Source organism: Parasteatoda tepidariorum, chromosome 4 (assembly GCF_982258835.1).
Source record: "Parasteatoda tepidariorum strain Cologne lab strain chromosome 4, Ptep-v5.0, whole genome shotgun sequence".
Classification (NCBI taxonomy): Eukaryota; Metazoa; Arthropoda; class Arachnida; order Araneae; family Theridiidae; genus Parasteatoda; species Parasteatoda tepidariorum.
Window position 1 is genome coordinate 10,664,370 of NC_141758.1, and position 15,872 is coordinate 10,680,241.

Consider the following 15,872-nt stretch of genomic DNA (forward strand, 5'->3'; position numbering starts at 1 on the left):
AGCTTGTGCGGATTACTGCTGCTGGATATGGGAAAATCTCAGTATTTGTTCCGAAGGGCCAACCAACTGATTCATCGATTCTGGTAGGACGTATAACTGTAAGTCATATGTTCCTATAAGAAATAAAGTAAAAAGTGATTCACAGCGGTGAGCTGTAACGTCAGGATAGAGTAAATCCTGGGAGATTGAGAGTCCGCTATCAGTTTTGAGACTCTGGAAGTAAGGAGCGAAGTAGCTTAATAAGCTCCTCGTCCTTTAAAAGTTCTTTCATCTCCTTGAAGAGCTGCAAAAATCTGGTGGCATTGTCGGTAGCTTTCACGGGACGAGCTTTCGGCGCTTTCCTAGGTCTTGCAACGCAGCCCCAGGGGTAGAAGTCCTCCTATATTTCCTATTTTTCCTATATTTTTATAAAAAGCTAAGAAAGCCTCCTATTTTCCCTTTATTTCCTATATTTTTCAAAATTGGCCTATATTTTTTTCCCTCTAATATTTTTTTTTTTACTATAGAAGACAATTTTCTAGATTTTTCTTTCCTCAGATAGTCATGATCATTTTGAAATTCACTTGTCCTCAATACTGCTTAATGACAATGGGTAAGTGAACACATAAATAGTGTTCTCCCCCCCCTCCCTATCTCTTGTAGTTGTTTAACAAAAGTTTCAAGGTACAATGACTAAGTTAGTGTGTGGACTCCTATTGTTAGGGCCTGGGTAGAATTGTGGAACAACACCCCTTTTGTCAATAAAGGGTGAAATAACAGAGAACCAGTAGTAGCATGAATGGAATGTATCATAGAGTATTATTTATCAATGTCACTAAAAAAGTCAGAGGGGGGTTTTGTGGAAATTGCAGTTGTCTGTCAAACTCTTTCTTTCCTTATCTGCTGTATCTCTCCTCAATATCCATGGGTCACTCATTCTATTCAAAGATGAAGACACCTCAAGGTCAGTTTTTTTTCTATTCACCAGTTTTATTTTCTTCTCTGGAAGTAACAGGAATTGTCCTAACTAATTTTGTCTCCTCCTCTTTTTGGGGTCGTTTTTCTGTCAACCTCCATTGGTTCATTCCAGAGGAGTGAATATATCTTGTTACCTGATTGGACCTTCATCACCCATTTTAAGTTACCCTTTGGAAGTAGTGAGTGTTGTCATTGACTACACAGAAAATTAGTTTTAGTGCTTTCTAAGCTTATACTACTTTGTATGACTTTTTTTTCTGAGTAGATGGCAAACTAAATTATTATGTTAATATTTTGCTTCAAAATGTTAACTTTCAATTAGATTATTTAAGTTTTTATTTTATTATCTTTGATTAATTTATTTTTATATTTATTGCATTTAATCCATTTAATTTATAAGTACAATTAAAAGATGCCAAATCATTTGACACGATTTCGTGATGATTGGCTTGATTTAGAGGATAAAAATAATGGTAAAGTTAAAGACTGGTGCCAAAAAGGTAAAGATGAATATTCTGCCTACTGTACTGTTTGTCTGGCTACTGTAAACATCAGCAATAGTGGCAAAATTCAGCTTTTACAGCATTCAGGCACTAAAAAACATAAAAAGACTTTTAATGAGAAAAAGGATATTTCTCAAAAGCGTCTCGTAATAGCTGCTGGCAATAGTGTTTGTTTGGAGCCAGGATCCAGCTCTACTGAATCAAAAAAAGTATGGACTCTTACTTCTGAAGACAAAATATTGCGATCTGAAATTATATGGACAATCCATGTTGCCCTGAACAATTATTCCTTTTTATCGCAGGATGCTATAAAAGAAGTATTTTCATCTGTCTTCCCAGACTCAAATTTGTGCACTGGGATGACCTTATGTTCCACCAAAGTGTCTTATTCTATATCACATGGACTTGGTCCTTACTTTTTGAAGCAAATCACCAACGAATTTAAGAGAGAAAAACCTTATTACTCATTAATGTTTGATGAGACCCTTAATGAGCAAAACTTGAAACAACTTGATGTGCACATTCGATATTGGTGCTCTTGTGATGGTGGTATATCCGAGAGATACTTGGGTTCAGAACTGTTGGGGCATGCAACTGCTCTCAACATTTTTAATGCAATAAAATCAATTCTAAATTCTTGCGAAATAGATTTAAAGCATATAGTGATGCTTGGGTCTGATGGGCCGAATGTTAATAAATGTGTTTTTCAACTATTCGACAAAGAAGTTACGGAAAGTTAGGAAGTATGGATTAATAAATGTGGGTACATGTAATTTACATGTTACTCATAATGCCTTTGGAAAAGGTTTAGCTATTGAAGAATTTGGGAATATTATTGATTTTTTGGAAAACATTTATTCATGGTTTTCCAAATTTCCTTCCAGGAAAGTGGATCTCCAAAAAGAAATTGATCATTTTGGTTGTGAATATTCTAAAGTGTTGAGATATGTGAGCAACAGATGGCTTTCTGTTGTTACTGTCTGCGAAAGAGTCCTGCATCTTTTGCCTCCTTTAAAGGAGTATTTTATAGAAGATCTACCTAAACAGAAAAGTAGTTTGGTAAAGCTTTATAGATTTCCAAGCATTAAAAAAGTTTTAGAAGATCCTTTATTATCAGCTTATTTGCATTTCCTTATCAGTGTTGGATCAATTTTTGATAATATTTTAAAGCTATTACAAGAAAAAAAAACTCATTGATTCACACTTTATACAATGAGTTATGTGATTTGATAATAAAAATCATGCAACGCTTTATTAAAGAAGAAGTTTTGAAAGACAAAGGTGGCGACAAATTACTTGAGGTAGATTTGAACAAAGATGCCTTGCCCCTAAAAAAGATCGATGTGGGCAATAATGTTCGTAGGGTACTTAACTTGGTAAAAAGTGAAGAAAAGGAGTTATTTCTATTTAATGCTAAGAAATTTTATGTTATAATAATTGAATACCTCCTCCAGAAATTGCCTTTGAAAAATAAACTGTTACAATCCTTACAAATTTTGCACCCTATTGTGAAGAAAGAACCTGTAGTGAATATTTTGCCTACAATCAGAAGATTGTGTAACATGCTACCCCACATCATACCACAGAACTGTGTTGATAAACTGACTGACGAGTTGCATTTGAATGCAAATGAAGATGTTCCCGAGAAAACTGAAAACATTCCCATTGACAAGTATTGGAACAATGTGTTTGTTCTTAAAGATGGTAATGGTAATTTAAAATATCCCTTTTTAACTAAACTTGTGAAGTCAGTCCTCTCTGTTTCTCATGGGCAAGCCTCTGTGGAACGTGGCTTTTCAATTAGCAAACGAATTATGACAAATGAAAGGTCAAGAATGAATTTAAACACGCTAGTAGGCTTAAGACTTATAAAAGATTCAGTAAGAAAAAATGCTTGTGTGGAAATAACAAAAGAGATGATCCAGTTCTACAAAGAAGCCCACAGCAAATATAAGGCAGAAAAAGAAAAGGAAAAGCTCAAAAACCTCAAGGAAAAAAGTTTATAGCCTAGGCCCAGTACTTCTGTAAAAAAATCAACTGAGGAGAAATTGAAAGGTTTTAAAGAAAATGTTTATTCAGCTCAGGCTATGATTGAAGAAGGAAACCAGAGGCTAAAACAAGGACTCAAACGGAAATCTATGGCTGATATTGAGGCTGGACAAGCACTTATTGATGCTGGCAACAAAAAGTTAAAGACTTTGCAGAATGATAAATGAATATAAAAACAATGCTGCATAATTTTTGAAATAATTTAATGTAATAAAGAGGAGTAAATATAATGTTAATTATTGAAAAAGTCATTAGTTTGATACAGTCAATTTTTTTATGTGATTTTTAATTTTTAAAGCAATAATAAGGTATGTATGATTTTATTGTCACCATTCAGCTGCGGAAAATTGTTTATATAATTTTTTTATCGAATTTTTTTAGTGTTAAATAATTAAGTTTTAAAGTTATTCATATATGATCCATACTTTTCAATTTAATTTAGATCTTTTTTGCCCTATTTTTTATTCCAGAAAATCCTATATTTTTTTTCTAGAAAATCCTATATTTTTTTCAAAACAATCCTATTTTTTTCTCATTGGTCACTTCTACCCCTGCAGCCCGTAAAAAGGGCTGGGTGTTCACCGTTACAGTTGACGCAGGTAGCTGGGGTAGTCCTGGGCTTCGTACACTGGTACGAGAAATGTGCTCCGGCGCATTTCATGCAGGCTGGATTGGTTGCAGGGCAGTTACGTTGCGTATGTCCAAATTGTTGGCATCGATAGCATTGGATCTGGTATCTTCCTCCTCGGAAGCGTTCGACTCTGACTTCTCTAAAACTGAGCTGATGTTAAAAAATTTTCTGGAGTCACTGGTATCTGGTTGGATGATCACAGAAAGTGGGAGGGGCCTAAGCTCCTGACCACTCCTTCTTTTGAGTTGTACTATCTTTTCAGGTGAAAGTCCAAAATTTTTTAGATATTTTTCTACTTCCTGAGAATCTGTATCTAAATCTAGTCCTCTGATAAGGGTCTCGAGCTTTTTACTCGATGTAGAATCACTAAAAGATGTAATTGGAGTGGGAGGATCCACCGTCGCCGAGGCTTCGGTTTCATCCTCTCTCTCCGTCGGTGCTGGGTCCGCAGGGGTGGCGGGAGCTAAGACTGGTTCAGGGCCGTTGCTTTCACCGTCGGATTCTAAGTCGACTTGCATCGCCGGATTGATACAAGTCCTGGTTTTCTTTCGCTTTCTCTTTTTTTTCGGTATTAACCGAAGTGACAGTTGTTTCCAATTTGGTGGAGCTCTGAGATATTAATAAGTCCAAGTTCGACACGGAGGCCTCTTCCATCGGTTCTTGTATCTGTTCTATCTCTGTGGATGGAGAGATGTTAATATTCTCGGGTACTTGTTCACATTCTTCCATTTCCAAAGATGGAGTTTCCACTGAGGGACTCGGCAATTCAGGCACGGTTGTAACGGGAGCAGGAATTGGGTTAGCTGAGTAGTAAGGCCTAGTTGCACCCTCGGAAACCTGGAAGTCTTTGAGTTCTCTGATGCTATTTCCTCTTTTGTTCATAAATATGAAGCCTCCATATTGATTTTCGAAAATTTCGCTTGGTTGTAGATTTGGTAATTTCAAATCTGGATAGATAATTTTACGCTGGTTTTTCGGTCGAGATAAGCTAGACAAAGTCTTGCCTCCTCGTCCGCTTCGTTGAGAAAACATGATTCGCACACGACCTACTCTCGGTTCGTGTCCGGTCTGGTCGGATTACTGCTACAGAATTACATATTAATATATCTGTTTAATTTCTTTAAAAATAGTGGTGGATCAAAAAGATTATAAATTAATTTTATAAATGCAAAGAATGTATAGCAAGCATACATTTTACTTCCACTTTAATTATAGAAATAAAATTTTACGCCAAATGCGTAAAAGTTGGCAGGTATGCAATGCAGTGAGAAAATATAGTTCTGATGCTCTCGATTCAATATTCCTACACTGAAGGGATGGTAGCCAAAGCCTCCACACAGAATACCAAAGTTTAACTTAATATAAGCTGTTGCGAAGTTCCTCCCTGTGTAAGCGGGCATCAGACTCCTTCATCTCTACAGGGGTGAAAGCGAGACGGAAAAGAGGAAAGGCTGGTAGTAAAACCATTTCAGTTATAGCTAGTTTTGGGGAGGAGTTTACTTATTCTTTTTTTAAATTTTTCAACAATATCTACTTTATCTTGGAAAAGAAGCAGTTTTATATATATGCCAGAATTATAAAAGAAATCTTGATAGTTACAGATATTTCATTTTTTTCGAAAAAAATGCTGGAATGAAATGTTTTACGTACCAGGTTTTTCTATTTTCCGTCTTGCTATATAAGGGCTTTCACCCATGTCTCTCTAATTACCCTTAGGCAACTGAGACTATTGGCGCTAGGCATAGGTGATTGGGTAGGTGGCGGCTTAATATACGACTGCAGTACTAGTGTAATCTGGTTAACCAAAGTTTAAATTCTGCATTTTAATTAATATCAATATCTGGACAAAAAAAGTGTTTTTTTTTTTTCTCTTTCGGTTAACTATTATTTGTAAGAATGACACGGGGCAAGACTAAATATACAAGGATTGATCAAAATAATGGAAACGCTTTTAACTCTACGCAAGCAATTTTTATTTTAGCATCAAATGTTTAGGAATAGTTTTCATGGCAAAACTGTTGCCACAGTTTAAAAGATCATAAAATATTAATAATATATTGTAGTAAACATTGCTAACTTGATTTCGTTAAATGCAGTCTAACAACGTTTTTTTTTCTGCTTTAAAAAAGGGGACCATTCTTTTCAAGAGACGTTTGGCATAAATAAGATAGAGAAATAAAAAATAAATATTATAGAAGAAATTAAGAAAAATAAATTTTCTATCACAAAAATAACATTTTATAATGTAGAATGGCACAAAAAAAATTGGAAACATGCATACGCATTTTTAAAATAGGTTCAAAAATAGACTCTTATACGTAAATCTTTGAGGTGATCAAGAAAATTTAATGATCAATTTTTGAAAAAAACAGGAAATATATTTTAAAGTATAATTTTTTGCGTATGTTTTGAATTTTTTTTGTGCCATTCTATACATATTAAAATGTTATTTTTGTGATAAAAAATTTATTTTTCTTAATTTCTTTTATAAATTTTCTTTTTATTTTTCTATCTTATTTATACCCAACGTCCCTTGAAAAGAATTGTCCCCCTTTTTTTTAAGGCAGAAAAAAAATAGAAATGATGTTAGAATGTATTTTACGAAACCAAGTAAGTTATGTTTACTACAATATTCGCGATCGCAACGGTCGAGTACGCCATCTAGTGGGAGCCTGAAAATATCAGACATTAATTTATTTAGTTCCATCAAAATCATTGGCAGAATCAGACGCCATTTTCTTAGCAGCAAATACGAAGCAAAATTTCCCAAAGGAAAAAGCTGAAGAACTTGAAAAAATTCTCCAGAATATTGGTAAATCTTTCAGAAACAGAACACGCCAAACATTTGAGGAAAATTTCCTCAATTTTTAACTTCTATGATTAACAAACTTGCAACTGATAACTTCCGACTTCGGTATTGCATACGGTTCAGATGTGTGTATTATGGTAAAATACATTTCTTCTGTCTTCAATTCATTACAAATTAAAGTGAAATCAACATTGCTTTCTTCATTCCAATGAATAAATGTGAACGCGTAGAACTGTAACAGTTATAGAATATTCTTCTTCTTTATAGTATTGAATATTCTTCTTCTTTATAGTATCATCCGTATTACTTAAAATAGCATCATTTGTGCTGATTATTAATACATTTTTATCGTTTCCTTGGTAAGTATTTTTTAGTTTTGAAAGAATAATTTCAACTAGAATTCAGCTATTCTGTTTGTAAGCTACATATTAAAATTCATATCGATATCTTACAATTATAAAATTATTCTGTGTATGTTCTCTAAAAGTAATGAAGAGATAATCTATGTATATATTATTTGAAAATAAAATTTTGAAACGAAGAACATTTCATTTTGGAATTCTCCAGATTTATAAATCAGGTAAGTGTTATGATTTTTATAATAAAAAATTTTCTTGTAAATAATTTTTTTCTTCTTATTTGATGAGAGTTCTCTACAGAATGGTTTTTTACGTCTGATTAAGAACTGTAAGAAAAAAAAAACAATATGGAAGTTTTTTATTTCAATATGAGGAATTTTTAAAATTGTTTTTTTTTTCTATCCTAAGAATTCTTTATTTTATGTTTTTTACTTTATAATTTTTTGATAAAAATTGTAGTTAAAATAATTGTTTTGAAAAATTAAATAGTATAAATGGTGTTTATGTATACGTTTTACATATTCTAATGTTTGAAGTAATATGATTCAGAAAAGTATGGAATAAAATTTCGGTACTTGCGTATTAACGCCACCGCAACTGCAGATTTGGCGGTTTTTAAGTGCCGCCAATCTACACCTAAAATTTTTGCGACAAATCATAAAATAAAATACTTTATTTAAAATCAAAACACTTCCAAATTTCAAAACATTTTATTTAAAATCAAAGTAGTTAATTGAAATTTCGGTGGAAAATGGGCCGATAAAGAATTTAACATAGATTTAAAAAAATCTCTATTTTCTTTCGTCGCCATATGAACTATAATAAGATTCCAAATGAGATTACATTTTCAAAACGTACGTTTACCATAATAAAGTTTCATGTCGTGAGAATTGGTACATTTTCGTTTTTTTTGGTGAAATATTTCGCTCATGAAAAATAAAATTGCATCTTGTTTTGTTTTTGGCAAATCCCAAAGACGAATTTTCGTAGCACTAAAAAATGGCGTCAAAAAAAATTTTTTTTTTTCTTAAGCATTCTTTATTTTACGTTTTTCAGTTTCTAAATAATGATTTTTATTGAAACTTAAAATTTTTTTATAAAAATTGCTGTCAAAAAACTTTTTTTTACAAAATTGAATTTTATAAAATTATGAGGCTTATGTACTCTTTTTGTTCATTTTAATTTTTGAAGTAATATGATTCTTAAAACTATGGAAAGTTTAAATAGGCCTTTCATCTTATATCATTAAATTTGGCAAAACTATTTCTCGGGCAGTAGGTTTTAACTCTAATAAGAAGATACATATTTTTTTCTGTTTATTTACAAATATTTTTCAGATGTGTTTTGGATGTTCCTTCTTTAAAAAAAAGAGATACCATCTTGTTTTCGGTTGTATAAGAAAGAATATCAAACAGTTTTCTTTTTTAAATTTAATAAGCCACAATAAAGAAGGAACGTTGCAATGCTACACGCTACATTAAAGACGTCTCTAAAGTAACTGACCGACTGTTCATATAGAAATCGCAGGTATTCGTCTCATACAACAACGCCCCCTATAGTTCGTTGCGATCGCGAATATTATTAATATAAATAATTCACGATCTTTTAAACTGTGGCAACAGTTCTGACATAAAAAATTTTCCTAAACATTTGTTGCTAAAAGAAATTTTTTTTGCTTAGAGTTAAAAGTGTTTTTAGATTTGCCAATATTTATGTTTGGATGCATCTGATTTAATACTTGATGTGCTTCCATCAAGGTGCACACATTGGCTTTCTGTCTGTTTTGTTCCTTCAGAAACTTATAAATGTCGATAGATATTTCAAACAAACTGAAAAAAAAATTAATAATAAAAAATTTATTTGAAATTCACGAACAAAAACAAATCGCTTACTGTTTATTAAAAATAAGAAAAAGTATGTCTCGTTTTACAGTGAAACTAATAGCGCAAAAAGTGTGTTCATAGGAAACAATAACACATGGAGAATTCATAATTAAGATATTCAAATCCTTTCGAGATTAGTCCTAAATATCTTTCAGGAAATACTTTGAATAAATGATTCCAAGTTGAAGTATTCAATATATCGTGTAGAAATCATTCAGAAGTAAATACTTCTGGACATGTTTGGGAACGCTCAGTTCCTCCACTCCTTCGGGCAACTTAAAGTTGTCTCTTAATCTGTTTCTGATGATGCATCTTGAAAGGTGTTTCAAAGATCTCGGACGCTTATCAGATGTTTCCTCATAATTCACTAGATTGCAGTACCATTGCCATATGTCATTTATCTTCGGATAGTTTTTAGGATTGATCCCCTCAAAAAGTTTGAAAATATCGGTCTTGGTCAGAAGGGCATCTGGAATAGAGCTCCAGAGTACTCGCACGGCCATTTCGACCACTCCAGATTTATCGAACTGACTATGAAGATCCAGAACCTGAATCGCACGGAAGTTGAGAGGATTTCTAGAAATACCATTCCAATTTTCGGCCCACTTAAGGTAGCCTTCATCATCCAAATACCTAAAAAAGAAGAAATTTTTTTTTAAATAAATACTCTACTCTAATTAATAATTACTCTAATTCAATTTTTGAAACGCGTGTGAGAAACGTTACTTTGTTCCAAAACATTTTAAAAGTGATTGCCAACACGAAATTATAGCTGGTTGTATAGCATGGGGATCTGAATTCTTAATTAAAGTAAGAATAGTCAAAGTGGAAAGGAATTCCTAAAATATGGCCCCAATAGTTTCGACAGGACTGCCTCCAAATCAATTTTTAGAAATACTAGAATAAAATAACAAAAATTTCTTAAAATCTTAAACAATTTCTAGATGTAGAATAAAAATCTCAAAATGTGATATTTCAACGACTGAACTATTAGGACAAAATATTTCAGATGAAAGCTACTCACTGTGTTTCTAAGTAAAAAATCCAAATCCGAAATAAAAGTATTTTTATTCAGAAGCCTGATCTGATCTTGTAGTACAACTAAGAAAAATATTGTTAGTATTTCACTTATTTAATAACCCTCATTTTACCCAAAAGTAATTCAGGGGGATTACTTTTCTTTACTCTCAGGATAACAACATTAATAACTTTCGTTATAGTGATCCTTTTTCCTCGAACTCAATACTAATCATAATAATTTAAAGAGTAGACCTCCAATATGCTAATATGTACGAATTATCTTAATTAGAGAATCAGACACCTATGTAAGACCTACACCCTTGTGCAAATTAATTGAAACAAACTTTTTTTTTCGTGTTTTTTAAAGAAGATGTTTTGGGGTAGTTTCGGTTACAATGGGGTTGGACCTTTGCAGCCTATTGACGGTATGATGCGTTCGGAGCAGTACATTACTATTGTGGATAAAAAAGTTGTTCCAGAATTGAAGAAACGATACCCTGATGAAACAGGGATTTTTCAACAGGATTTATAGCTCCTTGCCATACGTCCAAAATTGTCAAGAAATTCATGTCTGAGAATCAAATTGAGACATTGGAATGGCCAGGGAACTCTCTGGATATCAACCCAATTGAGAATCTCTGGGCCACATGCAAGAATCGCCTATTAAATATGGACTGTACAACTATGGAAAAGCTAATCACGGCGTTAATTCATGTGTGGTACAAGGACACAAATATTATAAATGACTGTAAAAAATTAGTGGAATCCATGCCGAATCGTGTCCAAATGTTAATAAAGTGTCGTGGAGATCATATTATGTACTAAAAATTTTTGAGTTTCTATACATTTAAATAAAATAGCATTTTCTCTTAGTTTTCTGAATTTATTGAGTTTGTTTCAATTAATTTGCACAAGGGTGTAAATGTAAACCTACTTTATCAGAATAAATATACCGTTTTTTTCGACGAATTTAAATTTCTGACTCTCAAAATATGAGATGTAGCCACAATCTAAACAATATATTTACCAAAAGTAAAATTTTAAGGAATAAAACAGTGAAAATTGTGAAGAAAATGGGAAATATAATGACAACGGAAGCTGACGTCATCAGGGGGTACCGGTCCAGGAAGTCATAAATGTCTGGCATTTATGACTTTTGGGGAGTAATATCTGGAGAAAAAAATATTTTTGTGTCTGATTCTGAAACTTAACTAATAGTTAGCAGTATTAGTTAGTTTATTTAATGTTTAGCCTTTAAACCATTCAGTTAGACACTCAGTTCATGAAAATTCGATCATTCGAGCAAAATGTATTCGGGACTGAATAGCTATTCAATCATACATGATTGTATGAATTCATTAACGGTAGTCGGATGCGAAATAGTTATTATTGCTTTTGCATTTTTTTTTTCTTTTTAATATAAAATGTCAGAAATGGAAACATATCACAAAGTCATACATGAAACATAAAAAAGGGGCAAATTAGGCAATAGTTTAAGCTAGCTGGAATTTTTCTAGAATTGGGCATAATATAGCCTACGTCACAGGTTGTGTTGTTCCCACTAAATTTAACCCACGAACGGCATTTTCTGCGAGCCTAACTTCAAGCCACAAATAAACAAACGAAGTGTTCGATCGTTTAAATAGCTGCTCGCCAGATTTTATTGCATTATAAAGAAAAGTTATTGAAACTAAATACAACTAAATAAACAACAACAACTAAAACAAATAACAACAACTACTAATAACAATAACTAAATAAACAACAACTAAATTCCATTCGTTTAGCATTGCGTCATATGTTGTTCCTACTAAATCGAAGTAGTTGTGTTTTTTTCATATTATACCCAATTGTAATAAATGATAAACTGCAGAAAACGCGGGTTTACTGCGTTTACTTCATGTAAATTTTAATCTCAGCTTTTCTAGAGAAAAAGTTTTTAGGAAGTTTTTTAATACCTGAGAATGGAAACAGTAAATTCGAATTTATGTGGTATAAATGTTAGCTAAATAAAATGCTTAAATAGAACAGAAGAAACTACGATAATTATTGACTGTGAACTACAGAATCTGAAATTCATTTAACAGTTCTGGTGGCAACACATACATATTTTTGCGAGAATTTATTAATCTGAATTTTTGAAACATATGTTAATTGCCAATAACATTAAACAAAATTGAAATAAATACCGAAAAATTCTCTGTATAAAAAGTATTTAATATAAGCCTTCTTAAACCATTATTTTCAATAGTAATTTTAAATAGTTTTTAATGAATAATATATATATATATATATATATAACATAAAAAGCTTCTATTAATCTTTTTATGTTATCCTAATTAATTATTCGAATCGAAATGCTTTCTCACACTTTTAAAGCCACGTCCTGCTCTTAAATCTATTTTTGGCTCAAGTATGCATACTTACACAGGTACTTACACGACCTATTTAACAAACCATTTGTAATTACTAAGATTTCCCCCTTTCCCTAAAATATAACAAAATAGAGGGAAATTCATTTGCTACTTTTCCTAGGATAAAAACCTAAGCACACAATTTTGGAGGGCGAATTTGAGCTCCGTCTTTGATAGAAAATGAATATACTGTTTTGAATATACTGTTTGAAGCTAAATAAGGCATTTTTGCCTTCCAACTGCTATCTGCGTGGCATAGATATAGTTTATACATGCGTTTTTTGCATTAACTTGGTAAAATTCGTGTACGAATTCAATATTAAGCCATTGATAAACAACTCTTGTCCATAATTGCAAGAGGGAAGTCAGCATAAGAATTTTGCATGCTTTTGCTAATTTTTTTTTAAAAAAATAGTTTAATGATATAAATCTTTATACCATAGAACTCCGAAATCCAGAATCAGTCTGAAGGTGCGACGAAATAAAAATTGCAAGGCCTGTTTAATATGTGTCGAAGGTTTATAGTCTAATAACATAGATATAATTATATTGTCTCTGTCTAATAATTACGAGGGGAAAATAAGTCTGACAATTGCAAGATGAAATCTCTGTCTGGTTCATGGGTGAAAGCCCTTATATAGCAAAGACGGAAAAGAGAAAAGCCTGGTACGTAAAACATTTTATTCCAGCATTTTTTTCGAAAAAAATGAAATATCTGTAAGTATCAAGATTTCTTTTATAATTCTGGCATATATATAAAACTGCTTCTTTTCCAAGATAAAGTAGATATTGTTGAAAAATTTAAAAAAAGAATAAGTAAACCCCTCCCCAAAACTAGCTATAACTGAAATGGTTTTACTACCAGCCTCTCCTTTTTTCCGTCTCGCTTTCACCACTGGTCTGGTTACTGTCAGAGATTTATATAAAAGCAAAAACTGTTGGGAAAAAATGTAATTATTATGAAGGGTTGCCAGCCTGAATATTTAGAATACACTTTCTCCTGAAGAGAAGGGTGGCTTAAATTTTTCAAACCTGATGAGATTATATGACAAAATACTTCAAGACATAACTTTTTTTCTCAACATTAACTTCGAAAGATCTTTCAAAACATTGTATTAATTTTCTTGCGATAAATATGACTAATATTAGTAGATAAAGCTATAATAAGTTAAAAAATGCGTTTCCAGGAATCATATCGAAAATAGAACTGCTTGCGAAACATTCATTTCAGGACAAATAAATGAATTTTATCTTATTTCTAAAATTTCAATTGATTGGTTGTAATTAATTTATAAAAAAAACACTTGAAATAATGAAACGAAAAAAAAAATATTAGGCAGAATTTGTTAAAATTTAATCAAATCGCGTAGAGATCCTTGCAGAAACGTTACTATCTACTAATATTTTGTTGCGTAATAATTTTGTTTTGTTGCGTATATGTATATTTCTTACGTGTAGTAAGATAAACTTCTTTTTGATTAAAATAATGACTTCATGTTAAAATTAAATTTCGCATCTTTTAAAATACAAAAGTTGTAATTGCTGTTTTTTGTAAAATATATTAAAACTTTTTTCTGGTCAACGTTACATTCAGGTAAAAAATTTTATTAGAAATTGCATTCATAGGCATAGAAGCATTTTAATTCTTAATTTAGTTTAATAATTTTTAAAATTAAAATTCTTCAACAAAATTAGAATTTAAATTCTTTAAAAAAATAGTAGTTTAATTCATAGATTAAAATGTCTATATGCATGAATGAAATTTTTTAAGACTAATATCGATGTTTCTACGTACCAAAAAATAGATATTGAAATTCAGGATCTCTTTTTTCCTCTAGACGGTTCAGTGTATATAGTAATTGAACATAGGCTATATATCCAGTATAATAAATAAAACCCCTTACCTTAAGAATTGTCTATCGGTAATCTAGGTTAATAATATCGAATGAAATGATAACGTAAGTTTTCTTATCGGATAATAATTTGGTAATACCTCCGTCAAAAGAATTTTTCATTTCCGAAAAATTCTTTTTTTTTTTTCCGAAATAAAGAAAGAGAGAATTTCAGTTTAGGACATTTTTTTCTTCACATTTTCAAGAAATACTTAGAGGATTATTTTGTAACTATTGAGGTGTTTTGATCACGTGATTTCTCACATTTATCTACAAAGTTGAAATTCGTGATGTTTAAGAGACTAAAAATGAATTATGAGCAAAAGCAAGCACTTGTAGTTTGTGTGGAGGAGTTTTAAAATTATTTAAATGTAAAGAGTTCAGCGCAATTTTCATTAACTATAGCTTTAAAAAGATTTGAAATTCAATCTACTATTGGTCTTAAAAGTAAAAAAAAATATTTTTTAGTATTCAGCGTTATGAATCTTAAAATCATAAAACTAAATTGAACGACACTAATTATTTTAGCAAAGGGTAAAACATAAACAAGATTTTAAAAAAATTAAGCAGAAAAGTAAACGAAATAAAAACTTACAATTTAAAGTCGGAGCAACCATAAAAGTTTTCGTTTAGAAATATTCCGTTAGAGGCTCCTGCTTCTGTTATACTGATGAATGCTTTGGGATTGACTGTGAGACAATTGTGAGAAATGTCGAAGTCGTCTAATGGAAGTTTGTTCTTGAACATAGTCCAGAGATCCAATTTAAGTTCCTTAATCACTTTTAGGACTATATCAACAGTCTCACCTTCACAATATACGACATTTAAGTACATATGATGCAATATGCCATTAAGAGTAGTATCTCTAATGTTATTAGCTTTATCTCTATATGAAAGAAGAAAGCGTTTTTCGTCAACGGTAAAATATTTATCTGGAGATTTAGCAATAAGCTTGTCTAGGTTGTCTAGAGAAAAAAATTCAGCCATTGCGAGAACTCTGAAAAGTCTAATAGTAATAATAGATTCAAAATTATTAAACTAGTTGAACTCTTATGCCTACTAGTACGCATGCGCATTGTACATTTTGAACTGGCCAATAAGATTGAACGTCATACGCACGTCATTTGTTAAAGTACGCATGTATGCCGTCCCCTTCTCTAAAGACTAGGAGACTCCTCCCACAGTACGCTTGACTTACAACCCACGTGATTTGTACATTTTCTTTTTTTCCCAAAAAAAGTCTTAATTTTTCAACAAGAAAAAAATAAATAAATAATAATTGATTTAAAGAGAAAAGAAAGAGTTTATTTTCCTCCTAACACACAAAATTATAATAGTTTTATATATGAAACAGC

The 15,872-nt window shown here is 31.6% G+C and overlaps 1 protein-coding gene across 1 annotated transcript; it reads right to left on the reverse strand.

The window, feature by feature from the left end:
- Window positions 1-9,187: 9,187 nt before the first annotated feature.
- Window positions 9,188-15,564, reverse strand: LOC147810675 (uncharacterized). Its single transcript, XM_087160647.1, has 2 exons — window positions 15,113-15,564; window positions 9,188-9,824 (listed from the first exon to the last, which is right to left on the reverse strand). The coding sequence occupies exons 1-2, from the start codon at window positions 15,502-15,504 to the stop codon at window positions 9,383-9,385; spliced, it is 834 nt and encodes a 277-aa protein (XP_087016773.1). The 5' UTR covers window positions 15,505-15,564; the 3' UTR covers window positions 9,188-9,382.
- Between the last annotated feature and the right edge of the window lie 308 nt (window positions 15,565-15,872).